Source organism: Saccopteryx bilineata, chromosome 7 (assembly GCF_036850765.1).
Source record: "Saccopteryx bilineata isolate mSacBil1 chromosome 7, mSacBil1_pri_phased_curated, whole genome shotgun sequence".
NCBI classification, from domain to species: Eukaryota; Metazoa; Chordata; class Mammalia; order Chiroptera; family Emballonuridae; genus Saccopteryx; species Saccopteryx bilineata.
In genome coordinates this window covers 106,017,695-106,031,925 of record NC_089496.1, presented here as the reverse complement: position 1 = coordinate 106,031,925, position 14,231 = coordinate 106,017,695, and the positions used below count along the sequence as shown (strand labels likewise).

Genomic DNA, 14,231 nt, shown 5'->3' with positions numbered 1-14,231 from the left:
CCCTGATGGTGGGTGGTGGTGGGCTTGCCAGAGACCTGCCTCGGGAAGGGAGGGACAAAAAATAACCACAAAGAAGTAAACCTGATGCCTGAAATCTCTGGCTCATTGCTAGGGAGTATGATTATGAATTCATCCCCGTAAACACTTGCTGGGTCAGGCTCTGGCCCAGAGCTGGGCATGTCGAGGTGACCTTGGGCAGCTCTCGGGTATGTGTGGAGGAGGTAGACAGGTGAAGAAACACTGTGGTGTATGCAGTAATATTAATTAGCTAATGGGGTCTTTGAGCCTTATGCAAATTATGAAAGTTTCGGTATTTTTAGTTCAAAGTCTACTAGGTTTTTTTTCTTTCTTTCTTTCTTTCTTTCTTTCTTTCTTTCTTTTTTTTTTTTTTTTTACCAAATTCCAAGAGCAATACACCTGAGCAGATTTTTTAAGCTTCCCCATCTCTCAGGTTGCCATGGGAACTGAATGTGGTCATCTATGCAGAGGCAGCCAGCACGCTGTCTGGGTCAGATGGGTGTTAGTCTCCTTCCCGTCTTGACGGTGGACCTTTACTTACTAAAGAAACGGAATACTCGAGGGCCCTCATTTTGTAAAGCAGTCAGCTCTGCACTGGAGAATGACTCAGATTTCTGCACAGGTGGGAATTGGGCTTGACTATTTTTCTTTCTTAAGTTTGGTCCCAACTCAGCCCAGAGGGTGGGTGTTGTCATTCCCTAGGACCCTGGGATGCGAGAGGTGGCTGCTAGATTGGCTGTCACCGAGAAGGTCGTGGACGTTGCTGTTGTGGGGTCTCTGAGCTGAGCCCTGTGTGTGGTCAGAGCCCAGCACGTGGGAACCCGAATTCTACTGACCACACGCTTGCAAAATGCACAGAGTGGGTATCGGCGGGGAGCTCACCGCCCAGAGGGTTTGGCCCAGGGTTTGGAGGTTCAATTTGAAGAGGCCTCCAAAGCCAGGGACACGGTCCCCAAAGCCAGGGACACGGTCCCCAAGTGGCCACGGGGGCTCTCACGTTTCCTGCTTCGGTTCTGGCCAGGGCTCGCAGGCTGGCCAGGCTTTCTGCGTTCTAACAGTAGTCCGTTCATTCAGGGGCCACGGAAGCACATAAAGACAAAAAAGTATGGGGTAGGGTAGGCAGAAAAGAAGTTCCTAATTTATTCTTCAGAGAGAGCTTGGCTTGCTGTGTGTGTGTGTGTGAGACAGAGACAGAGATAGAGAGAGGGACAGATAGGGACAGACAGGAAGGGAGATGAGAAGCATCAGTTCTTCGTTGCGGCATCTTAGTTGTTTATTGATTGCTTTCTCATATGTGCCCTGACCAGGGACCTGCAGCAGACTGAGTGACCCCTTGCTCAAGCCAGCGACCTTGGGCTCAAGCTGGTGAGCCTTGCTCAAACCAGATGAGCCTGCACTCAAGCTGGTGACCTTGGGGCTTTGAACCTGGGTCTTCCGCGTCCCAGTCCGATGCTCTATCCACTGCGCCACCATCTGGTCAGGCGGCTTGCTCCTTTTTTAATTGGCTATTATGTGGAGTGCCCATCGACAATCAGCCCCACTTCAGGCCGAGTCGAAGGGACTCTCTCCTTCATGGGGTCGTTAACCTTTGCCGGTGACCTGGGTAAAAGCATTTGCTAGAGGTGCTTGTGTACTTCTTCGTACCTTTTCCAGAAAGAGGGGGTGATAATTTGGGACCCTTATTACCATGTGTCTGATGAAATCTCGGTTTGTTACAGTATAGCTAAAATGCTTATATAACAACGAGTACAAAGCATATCCTTTGCAGAAAGGAAAAATAGTTAAGATAACTAGACCTTTCTGAGACCAAGGCGTTGGTGTCAGGACTAAATCAGCTGCCCCCATGTGTGTAGCAGATAGAGGTTGGGCCCTTTGTGGGGACCAGGAGTTGGGCTAGGACTGGGCTGAGCGTGTGGACAGACGGGCATTGGCCATGACACAAACAGGAAAGGACACGGTTCGTCCTTTCAGAAACACCCCTTGCAGGAAGCCTAGTGTGTACAGTGGAGCTGCCTTTGGGGACATGGCGACCTGTGGGGTCAGCAGTGCCGCCATCTGTGGGTAAGAGGACCAACCGTGGCGGTGACCTGGAATAAGCAGTTAGAACGCCGTGGTGCACAAGTTGGAGAAGTGTTTGCGGGTTGAAATCAATAGAACTTGGAAGGAGTGCATAAAGAATTCTGGTGTATGCCTCTCTGACTGAGAGAGACCAAGAGGATGAGAATTCAGGGATTGGAGACCTTGAATTTGAAGTACCAAAGGAACATCAATGTGGAAATGTTCCATGGCATGGGTCTTGGGAGTGAGGTCACAGATGAGAGAGGAATTTGCTATCTTTTGTATATGTCCAAGAATGGAAGCCATGAGGATATAGGAAAATACACAGCATTGATGGGACAATTATTCTTCAATCTGGGGGGGCAGATGGAAAGAGGGGATGGCTGAGAACTCTGGAAGGGTGGGGAGAGGAGGGATGGGATGGAAGGACCTCAGTGTGAGGACAGTTTTCAGAAGTGAGCAAGAATCAGTGGTGCCTGAACCTGCAGAGAGGGGAACACTGGGGCGGCAGAAGAGAATGTTCGGGTCTGATATGAAGTTCTTCATGACCTGAGGGGCCGGGATGGGAACAGGTTGGAATGTTTGAGGAGTGACCAGGAGGTGAAGACCGTGTGATGTTGGAGTTGAACCAGCTTTTCTGAAAATTTGTCTTTCTAAAGGGCAGGAGAGCAGAGCAAGGCTCGAGATAAAAGATTTTAGGATAATCTAGTCCAGATCTGTGTGAGGCATGCTGGTGGTGTTGGTCAACTGCAGATAAAAGAAGAGACTGTGGTTACTTGGTTGGCCTGCACTCTTTGAAAGGGTTGGGGCCTTGGCTTTTTAAAATTTATTTTTAATTAGAAGAGAAATATGTGTTTTTGACTTAAGTTCTAAGAGATGAATGCGTTTCCTTTTTATTCTTGAAGCATTTTAAAATGAGGTTTTCCCTTTGTTTCAGTGTATTCATCGAGATTTGGCGGCCAGAAATGTTTTGGTAACGGAAAACAACGTCATGAAAATAGCAGACTTCGGACTGGCCAGAGATATCAACAATATAGACTATTACAAAAAGACCACAAATGTGAGTCTATGGCAGTGATATGGCGATGATTCTGGCGGTGGTGGTGCGGTGACATGGAATGTTCCAGAAAAAGATGTTCACTGCTAGGAGTACTGCTGGGGGCTCATTCCTCTGCCCTTTGTCTCTGTTCTTTTGCCCTACTCTTCACGAACTTCTCAGTAAGCGAGGTTAGGCTACATTTAAGAAACTTTTAGGGTATGTGGAACTCTCATGTACGGAATAGTCAGCGGCTTCTGGCAGCTCTGGAAGGTGCTTTGTCTCGAACTTTTCCAGCAAAGATTATAGAACTTGGGAGTTTCTGGCTCAGTTTTTGTCTAGAGCCATGTTTTTCAACTGCTGGTCCACGGACCAGTCCACCAGAAGTTTCGTGCAGTCCGCGGAATAGCTAGCCGCCCCGATGTTGTATGGAAATCATAGATCCCATGATCTTTAGTCAGATTCATTTCTGCTCAGGGCGATTTCTGCCTTAGCGGTCCCCGACATAATTCTTCGATTTTCACTGGTCCCCAGTGTAAAAAGGGTTGAAAATCACTGGCCTAGAGGTTAGTCAGGGTGCGTCTGCGTGCTAGGGAGCTCGACGACACCGAGCACCCAAGGAAATGGCGTTTTTAAAATGCACCCCAATCTGCATCTCACACATGACGGACAGTCCCAGTGGGAGCCTGTTTCTGCCCCAGGGCCTGGCCCATGAAAATCATTAGCCTCTGCGTTTTTAAGGCGGGGCACAGCCTAGCTGAGCCTGCTCATGGAAACTGATTATAATACATTGGTTTTTTCCATTTCTTCCACACTTGCAGGGGCGACTTCCTGTCAAGTGGATGGCTCCAGAAGCCCTTTTTGATAGAGTGTACACCCATCAGAGTGACGTGTAAGTAGCTCCCTTTTCCCTGGCTCCTCCCTTGCGTTGAGCTGCAAAAACAGACATGCCGGCTGCATTTCACACATTCAGAGAAGGTGCAGGAGCCGGCCGTAGAAAGGATGGAGTTTATAGTAGGCTGGTACCCGGTGCTCTGTTGCTAATCTGCCCGTCTTCAAAGCGCACGGGACAAAGCTCACCTCTCCGAGTCAGAGCCGAGGTCCCCCACTCCCAACCCCCTTGAACTTATTCACGATGTGCAGCTACAAAGCTGCTGTCGAATCTGCCAAGCTGTTGGCATGTTCTTCGCTCCCTTAACAAAGGAATCCTGAAGCTTTCCTCCTTGAGGGGAGTTTGTAGAATTTTCTCCCATCCCAGGTTTGTCCTTAGAGAGGTGGCTGGGTAGGGCCTGGTCCTGCTCAGGTGACCTCTACAAGACCTACTTGCTCTGTGTATCCTTTGGAGACATTCTGGTCTTGTCAGAGCATCCTTGCTACTTACAGGACTATAGTGAGAACTATATATATAGTATTCCTATTACGATGCACTTAAAAATGTTATCAGGGTCAGCTCCAACTGGTATTATAGAATGGTCAGTTTGGCTATTGGGTTGAAAGATAACAGAGGATTTCTCTGTACTGGTTTGCGAGTATCTAGGAGTCTGTAATTATTCCAAAATAAAAAGTTAAAAAAAAAATAGTTGAGCTACTTTTTGTGTGAGCAGAAGGATGTTTGGGGATGTCATGAATTTTGTGCTGTGAGAATGGCTTCCTCAGCCATGGGGAGGGGGGTGGGGGGGCACCGTGGTTGCCATGGTTGCAGTGAGCACACTAACTGTGTTCTGTCCCTGCTTTGGCTCCGAACAGACGGGCAACAGTTCCAACTTAGAAACTCACCCAAATAGAGTCGGGAAGGGCGTGTTTCCTGAGCCACAGTGACGTAGATACACATGGGATTCTCGACTTGATCATCCCTGGGACTGAGCCTCATGAATGAGGCTCAGAAAGGGCCACTGTGGGTCTCGGCAGGGTCAGGGGTCAGTTGGGCCCCGTGAGACGTTTTCAGCTCCTGTTGGATGACACTCACCTGGATCACAGGATTCATCCTTCATCCTAATGCCAGCACCGGTCTCACTCCCTTCATGGCCTTAGTGACCCAGGGACCTTTGTGCCCTTGATGCTTCACTGGCCACACTGGGCATCTGTTATCTCCCAAAATACGCTTCCCGGACTGGCCTTATCCTGCCCACTGCCCCTCCTGGTAGGTCACAGTCCTGCAGGCACATAGGTCGATGGAAGAGTTAGACAGGAGCTTAGGATTTGAGATCTTCATGTTGCTGACACTTCTTTTAAGACAAATCACTTTGAGAGTAGCAGAAGGAAAAAAAACAAAAACCCAACAATCTCAAACCTCCACCAAAAAGAAAATAAGAGTGATGGTTTGCCGCCACCCGGCTGTTGGTGGGAAATTCCACTGGACATCTCCCCATCGACATCTTCCTGCCCGGGGGAGCAGGGAGGGCCTGTAGGGACCTGCAGGAGGGCACGGGGTGTTGGTCTTTGAACGCAAGAAGGGATGGGTGTTTATTGATTAACGGAACACGTCTGACTTCCTGGGGTTTGGGCGGGTTAGTAACGCTCTGCTCTCTCTCTTTGCAGCTGGTCCTTCGGGGTGTTGATGTGGGAGATCTTCACTCTCGGGGGCTCACCCTACCCTGGGATCCCCGTGGAGGAACTCTTTAAGCTGCTCAAGGAAGGACACAGGATGGACAAGCCGGCGAACTGCACCAACGAACTGTAAGGGCCATCGTCTGTCCCGATGCGCAGTGGGCCCGCCACGCCGATAGCATTTCTGACTTATGTCAGTTTTCTAAGCCCCCCACTCCTCGGCCCCCAATTTTCTAAACATGCTCTGAGAAGAAATGCTGAAGCTTTCTGGGCTCAATCCCAGCACTGAGATAGATAGCTGTGCTGACAGCCAGGCCTGTCTCGGAGAAAGAGCATCGTTCTGAGGTGCAGGCAGTGAGCTCTAAATCACAGAGGGTGTTGGGCTGTCTGGCGAGGTCTCCCTACTTCACCGAGGGATACACAGTGATCGTCCTGGGCCACTGTGCTGTGCCTTGCTGTGGTCCTTCCTCAGAATGACAGGAAGATACAGCTGGCCCTCCCTCACACACAAGCTAGAAAGCCGTGGGGCTGCCCGACAGAGTGTAGGATCAAAGGGCCAGCAGGGCCTCCCCTCGCTGGGTGGGCTGGCCCCATCACCACGCATGGAGAACGGGGGCTTCTGCAGCCCCCTTGTGACCACTGAACGCGGCTGTTAGAGTTTGACACTGACCACATTTCCTCAGTGCGAAGGATCTCGGGTCTGGTTACCTATAGTTTGACCATTTTAGCACAGAGAATTAAAAATGCGTCCAGGTGCAATCCCCACAGTCCCAGATCTGACTCTAAAACCGTGAGCTGGTTTCTAGAGAAACTGACCCCACGCCATCAGTGGAATTATGTTGTGTTGGTGACATGTGTCTTGTGCAATGAAATCAGCGCTCTGCCAGGGAGTCTGTCCGCCCTCCCCGCTAGGATTAGCTAAGAAGAGTGATTGTCCCGGACGCTGCGGTCTATTGTGTAGCGTTTCATGGGGATTTTATATCCGTAATGCTGGGAGTGCTTTCTGGTGTATGGTGGAAGTCGTTTTATAGCACCTTCTATAAAGGCACTTATTGTGCTGTTTGTCTTTCCTGTTGCCCTCTTTCTAATATGGAAGGGCTGTCGAAACCTATCATCAAGATAAGGCCTGGGAACCTGGGCCTGTCCAGGAGCTAATCAGGAAGTTCACGGGCAGCCCCGCGATGGCGGATTAATTCAGAAGAACCTTAGGATTAATTCAGAAGAACTTTATCTTGAAGTTGTAGTTTGCAAACTTGATTTTTTTTTTTTAAACTGAGGGACCTTTGTTCACTCGAGTCATTAGAGGAAAACCCAAAGACTCCCGCGTAGATACTAGCGATCCCCGTGACAATGAAAACAGAGACGGGCCTTCCTCGGTGGCCTCTGCCTTCCTCAGACATGATGGGGAGAGATGTTTCTATAAACCAAATTGCCCTTTTAGCGAGTCCAAGCAGTGACTCTTTTGGAGAAAGTGAAGACTCCTTCTCTGATTTAGTTGCTTAATAAAGTTCTGATACCTTTTCATGATGTGGGGCACACCTCCTATGCCCATTAAAACCAACCGATCGCCGTGTTCCCCATACTTACAAAATCGGTTCACCCAGGAAATCCATTTCTGCCCAGGTACATGATGATGAGGGACTGCTGGCACGCGGTGCCCTCACAGAGACCGACGTTCAAGCAGTTGGTCGAAGACTTGGACCGGATCCTCACTCTCACCACCAACGAGGTAAGGCGCTCCCGCCAGAAGCCAGGGTCCTTGCTCGGGACCAGCTCGCCTTTGTCCATGCAGACTGCCCCCTGTTGGAGTCTGTGGTATCGTTTATCCTCTTGCCCACAGGGGCCAGACAGAGTTAAACTGTGTGTTCTTCCCAAACCCTGATTTTCTGCTGCATCTTGCGAACCCTGACCCACGACATCAAAGATTGAGGCCCCTGTGTGAGGGTGCCCCTCACCGTGGCTCACAGGGGCTGTGCTGGGTCCAGGGTACGCGTCGGCGAGTGGGGAGGTGGAGGAAATGCCCAGCTGCGAGGCTGGGGTTTGTGTGGGATGGAGCCCCCCCCCCCCCCGTGGCTTCTGGTAACCCGCGCAAGAGCTCCTGAGGTGCGGGCACGGCTGAGCCTGGGTGCCCTCCAGTCCGGCGGACACGTGGCACGTGACCCTGCCTGGTGACAGTGTTAGCTTGCAGTCTCTGCCTGGGTGCATCTACGTGGGCACACCGTTTCTTAGAATGAGTGACTTATATCAGTGGTCCCCAACCCCTGGGCCGCGGACCGGTACCGGTCCGTGGGCCATTTGGTACCGGTCCGCAGAGAAAGAATAAATAACTTACGTTATTTCCGTTTTATTTATATTTAAGTCTGAATGACGTGTTTTTTTTTAAATGACCAGATTCCCTCTGTTACATCCGTCTAAGACTCACTCTTGACGCTTGTCTCTGTCACGTGATACATTTATCCATCCCACCCTAAAGGCTGGTTCGTGAAAATATTTTCTGACATTAAACCGGTCCGTGGCCCACAAAAAGGTTGGGGACCACTGTCTTATATGGTTCTGAAAGGGAAACTTGTACCTGTTGCTAAAATGTTCATTTTTTAGAAAATATATATAATCGATACCAACTGTCACTCGCTGTCTGCTGTCTGAGTTCAGCCATGTCATTGGTTGCCTCAGTGTGCACATTAGAGTAGATTCAGGGATGGAGGCAGGAGCATGATTCAAGTGGGAATGGAATGACACACCCACCCACGCCGGAGAGCCCAGGATGGAGAGAGATGGTTGGTGAATGAATTTGAGATACTTGGCTGCAGAGCAGTATTTCTTTCAATGGGAGAAAGAAAACAACACACAAACATTTCCAAAACACAGAGTTGTCTTAACACCACCACCACCAGTTAAAATTGCCTAAAGATTTTAGGGGGAAAAAAAGACGTTGACTTTATTCTTGAATAATACATGTAATCGTTTTAGAGAGATTGAAAAAAAAAATTAGATATGATATGAAGCCATAAGCAGCAACATTATCTTGTGAGTCTGACTGGCTGATAAAGGCAGAGATTGCGTTTAAATGAATACAGCTGACCTTCAGAAGTTGAAAGGAACAGTTCAAGGGGGGAGAAAAAACCCCCAACTTTCTTCTCCTGCCAAAATTGTTGTTTCTAGTATAAGTTCCTTTAGCCCTAAACTTGGAATCCACTGATATTCCTATTTTTTCCTATCAGATCTGAACATTTATGGCTTCATTTAGAAACTGGGAAATCACTGATGTTCCATTTTAATGACCTTACGTCCGTGCTCCATGCTTGATATTTATATGTTTACATTTAGTGGGTCCGTTCATACTGAAATTTACATCCAGCATTCTAAAATAAAATAAAAAAACAGAATGCCATATTGTCTAACGGATATAAAAAAAAAAGTCGAAGTTTTCTTTCCTTCTGAAAATCATTACCATATGCTCGAGAAAAATGGTTCCATTTAGGACAAAATTTCATTTTTATCATTGTAAGCAAAAAGTGCCCTTTGATGTGGTGGGCGGGTTTGTTTCCAGTTGTGTGGTTAATGCTGATGTTGTTGGAACTGACACATCCCCCATTCGAGAATGGGGGACTCGTTCTTTTGCCAACCTCTACTGATGAATTATAGCGGTTTTGGGGTTTGTTTGTTTTTTTTGTTTTTTGGGGGTGGGATTTTTTTTTCCTTTTCCAATGAGTCACCAACATTCTGTGGGCTCTTTTGTGATAACACTGAGGGCATTTGCACTGTGGTCTGCACTTTTTACTCCCCCTCTCAGCAAAGCCACGTGTGCTGGAATGGCTGTTGGCTTCCGGGCGTGTGAGCAGAAGCACCCTCGTGCGCTAGCCCGGAGGAGGCAGTGAGACCCAAGAAGTTGCCCAGTTTAGAAAGCTTTCCATAGTGTCAGAGCAGGGGTCTGCAAGCCTTCTCTGGAAAGGGCCAGAGGAAATAACAATATTTGCAGCCCTGGGGGCCATATGGCCTCTGTCGCAGCAACTCGACTCCTCCTTACGTGGAGAAAGAGCCACAGATAGTGTGCACACGGGGTGTGTCTGTGTTCCGGAGAAAACTTGATGGACCCCTCATATTTCAGTTGTATGGGAATTTTGTCTTTTTTTTTTTTTTTTTTTCATTTTTCTGAAGCTAGAAACGGGGAGAGACAGTCAGACAGACTCCCGCATGCGCCCGACCGGGATTCACCCGGCACGCCCACCAGGGGCGAGGCTCTGCCCACCAGGGGGCAATGCTCTGCCCATCCTGGGCGTTGCCATATTGCGACCAGAGCCACTCTAGCGCCTGAGGCAGAGGCCACAGAGCCATCCCCAGTGCCCGGGCTATCTCCGCTCCAATGGAGCCTTGGCTGCGGGAGGGGAAGAGAGAGACAGAGAGGAAGGCGCGGCGGAGGGATGGAGAAGCAAATGGGCGCTTCTCCTGTGTGCCCTGGCCAGGAATCGAACCCGGGTCCTCCGCACGCTAGGCCGACGCTCTACCGCTGAGCCAACCGGCCAGGGCGGAATTTTGTCATTTTATATCATTTTAAATGCCATGAGATACTCATTTTCTTTTGATTTTTTTTTTTCCCTAACCATTTTTAAAATGTTGAAAACCACTGTTAACCCACAAACCATCCAAGCACAGACTGGGTTCTTCCCGTGTCCCAAGTCAAGAGAAGATGTTAGTTCTTCTGGGGCCACCCACAGGAGCTGTAGGAGCAGAAGGGCCTTTCTGAATTTCAAACCTTCAAAACATTGAAACTTTAACCTCTGTTTCCCTAAACTTTTCTTTAACAGTCCGTTGTGGATTTAATCTACACAAGCCTATCCAAGGTTTTTGTGAACTTGTTTACATTTCTAACTCAGAGAGCTTCTGAGAGTAATGAATTGCATCTGTGAAATTACCCACTGAATGAAGACATCTTGCCCTTAAATTAACCTAGAAACTACAATAGTAAAATGTAATTCATAGAATAAATACTCGTGGTCTAAACTATTTAGAGGGGTCCTGGGAATCCACATCTTAATGCTTTTTCACTGTGCTGGGGCTCAAATTTGAACCCTGTGCTGTAGCGAGGAGGCAGGTGGTGAACAGGTCGTCTGGGTCTGAGCACCTCCAGTCCAGCTAGGTTTTAGCGGTCCCTCTTTGGCAGCCGTTTATTCGTGACAGGTTGTAAAAGAAAAGTTAAGGGCAGTCTAGAATAAATAGGGTTGGGATCTCAAGGAGGTCTTTGTGCAGCCAGGGTGGGCTGGGTCTCCACACCTTTAAGGGGTACCCCCGTCCAGTCCCAACTCCCGTAGCAATGCCCCCAGAGCCTGCGTTTGGAATAAAAGTCTTCTCTTCCCTTCTTTCAGGAATACTTGGACCTCAGTCAGCCTCTCGAACCGTATTCACCTTGTTATCCTGACCCGAGATGAAATAAAAACGTCTTCTCTTCCCTTCTTTCAGGAATACTTGGACCTCAGTCAGCCTCTCGAACAGTACTCACCTAGTTACCCCGACACAAGGAGCTCTTGTTCTTCGGGAGATGACTCTGTTTTCTCTCCGGACCCTATGCCTTACGAACCATGCCTTCCTCAGTACTCACACATAAACGGCAATGTTAAAACATGAGCGAGCCGGTCCTCCCATCCCCAAACAGGGCGGTGCCAGGAGCCTAGCTACACTGAGTAGGGAGGCAGTGCCTCTGGGAGCGCGCTGTCTCCGCTTGTATATATGGATCAGAGGAGTAAATAATGGGCGAAGTAATCGGCACACGTGTAAAGAATTTATACAGTTGGAAACTTGTCATCTTCACCAGAAGAAGAAGAATGTTTCTGGGGCGATGGACTGCCATGGGCCACCACGTGTCCATGACCCGCCGTGGGTACTGGCTGGGGACCAGCTGGACTCGAGGCAAAACATACGCTTTGCCTTCCTTGTGAATTTTGTAATAATTGGAGAAAATATATGTTGGCACACACTTACAGAGCACAATGGCAGTATATAGGTGCTGGATGTATGTAAATATATTCAAATTATGTATAAATATATATTATATATTTACAAGGAATTATTTTTTGTATTGATTTTAAAAGGATGTCCCAGTGCACCTAGAAAATTGGTCTCTCTCTCTTTTTTTTCTTTTTTTGTTTTTAAAGTAGCTATTTGCTAAATGCTGTTCTTACACAGAGTTTCTTAATTTTCACCGAGCAGAGGTGGAAAATACTTTTGCTTTCAGGGAAAATGGTATAACATTAATTTATTAATGGATTGGTAATATACAAAAACAATTAATCATTTATAGTTTGGTTTTTTTTTGTAATTTAAGTGGCATTTCTATGCAGGCAATGCATAAAAGACTAGTTAATCTATTGCTTGGATTTAACTAGTTATCAGATCCTTTGAGAAGAGAAATATTTACAGGATAGGACTAATTTGGGGAAGAAGGAAGTTTTGGATTGTGTTTAAACTCTGCTGTCGGAAGATTGTTCTTCAACCACCTACATGCCCATATTATTAGAGCCCATGTTGTGTTTTGCTGGGCAGCTCTGTCACTGGGCCCGTGTGACCTTTAACTGGACTTCCCAGGGCAAATGGGACCAGCGTTCTCTTAAAAAGATGCCTTAATCCATCTCTCCAGGATGGACCTTAGCTGAGATAATAGCAGAACGTACCTCTCTCCAGCCGCTGGCCACTGCTCTGGAGTTGCGCGGTAATCAGATTAGCCTGTATTCTCTTCGGTGAGTTCTGATAATGGCTTCCAGATTTATTGGCGTCTGAGAAAGCCTTTTAGGATCTTTACGACTCATTGTAGAAAATTGAAACACTGAGTTGTTCTTCTGCTGATAGTTTTGAGGGATGCTTCCATCTTTTTAAGGGATTGCTTCCGTCTCCTGGCAGGACCTCACCAGCAGATCCGGCCTCAATACCAGCATCAAGACGAAGCATTGCCATGCTGTGCGTTCGTATGAAACTCTCATGTTTAGCTTCCTGAAACACCCGCTCACTTTGCCGTAGCCACGCACCATGGACGCGGAATACACTGATTTTGCGTGTTGTGAAATTGGAGAAAGTATTTAATAAAACCTGTTAATTTTTATACTGACAATAAAAATGTTTCTACAGATATTAATGTTAACAAGACAAAATAAATGTCACGCAGCTTATTTTTTTAATACTCGTGTCTCTCGCCAAATGGTTTCCTGTGCTCAGAGGCGCAGACTTGGTGCTGTTTGTGTGGTTGCAGGAGAAGGCGGGGCTGGGGAGGTCTCGCTTATTACCAGTGGCGGGGACCGCAGGACCTTGGACATGTGGATCCCATGGGAAATCACGGGGTTGGTTCGAGCCCTTAGCTCTGTTGCTTACAACCGCAGGGAGTTATCGTACCTTTCTGGGCCCCAGCTGCTCCCAGAGGAAGAGAGAGGGCAAACGGCGTGGGAGGGAGCTTTGTAGGTGGGAGGTATTGCAAGCATGGGAGTTGTTCAGAGGGGAGACATTTAGAAGACCCAGATACCGGGGGACCTTGAAACCTTTCAGCTGGCCCCCTCATAATGTACAGAGAGTTGAGTTTGCTTCAAAATTTCAAAAAAGACAACTTGAACAAATTAACTTGACTCATTCCCACACCACCAAGTGTCAGAAATGAGCAGCAGCGCTTTGCCTGTTGACAGATGCGAATCTAGGACCCTTCAGGTTTTCATTGTATCTGCCGGCCCGTTCCCACCCCAGGAAAGGGAGACAGACGAAGGGCCTGGCTTCTCCTAAACCTCAGCCATGCTCTCAGAACCTTATGGGGTCATTGGTGATGAAAAAGTGTCCTCGCTGGGGTCTTTGCTGCGTTTGAGGGGTCAGTAGTGGAGTGAGGGTCATGCCAGCCATCTAGAGAGTGACTTCTAGTCTCAGTTCTGCATTGACCAATCTCCTGTGCCATGTACCATTTATTTCCTGTAGAGAGGGTTATCATTCCACCCCAAAGTAAGTGATTTTTAAAAAATAAGTGAAAGCTGGCCCTGGCCGGTTGGCCCAGTGTGTGGAAGTCCCGGGTTCGATCTGCAGTCAGGGCACACAGAAGAAGCACCTATATGCTTCTCTAGCCTCTCTCTCTCTCTTTCTCTCTCTCTCTCTCTCCCTCCTTTCCTCTCTCCTGCAGCCATGGCTCCAATGGCTCAAACAAGTTGGCCCCAGGCGCCGAGGATGGCTCCATGGAGGCTGCCTCAGGTGCTAAATAGCTAAATAGCTCAGTTGCCTGAGCAATGGAGCAGTGGCCCCAGATGGGCAGAGCATTGCCCCAAAGGGGGCTTGCTGGGTGGATCCTGGTTGGGGTGCATGCGGGAGACCGTCTGCCTCCCTGCCTCTCACTTAATAAGAAAAAGAAAACCAAGTGAAAACAGCCTTTAACCACATGTGTACAGAAAACTCTCCAGCCCCTGGGCGTTTTCGCCAGTGGGATCCGTGGCCGAGGTGAGGATGGACTTGCTGGTCTGCAGGGGTGTGGAAAGCAGAGCCTCCCATCCACGTTCATCCTTTGAGGATCCGTTGTGTGTATTCTCTGCTTTTGAGACTGACGGGATAAGGAAATGGC

The 14,231-nt window shown here is 48.3% G+C and overlaps 1 protein-coding gene across 5 annotated transcripts in view; it reads left to right on the top strand.

Annotated features, from left to right (window-relative positions):
* Positions 1-12,825, top strand: part of FGFR2 (fibroblast growth factor receptor 2) — a 103,967-nt gene extending 91,142 nt beyond the window's left edge. For 4 of the 5 annotated variants that reach the window (XM_066240422.1, XM_066240421.1, XM_066240419.1 and 1 more), the window contains 5 exons: positions 3,014-3,136; positions 3,934-4,004; positions 5,651-5,788; positions 7,283-7,388; positions 11,117-12,825. In XM_066240422.1, coding sequence (XP_066096519.1) covers positions 3,014-3,136; positions 3,934-4,004; positions 5,651-5,788; positions 7,283-7,388; positions 11,117-11,281 — 603 coding nt within the window. In that variant the 3' untranslated portion in view covers positions 11,282-12,825. Of the gene's footprint in view, positions 1-3,013; positions 3,137-3,933; positions 4,005-5,650; positions 5,789-7,282; positions 7,389-11,022 lie in introns of all 5 variants that reach the window. The other variant, XM_066240420.1, reaches the window with a different exon arrangement.
* The last annotated feature ends 1,406 nt before the right edge of the window (positions 12,826-14,231 follow it).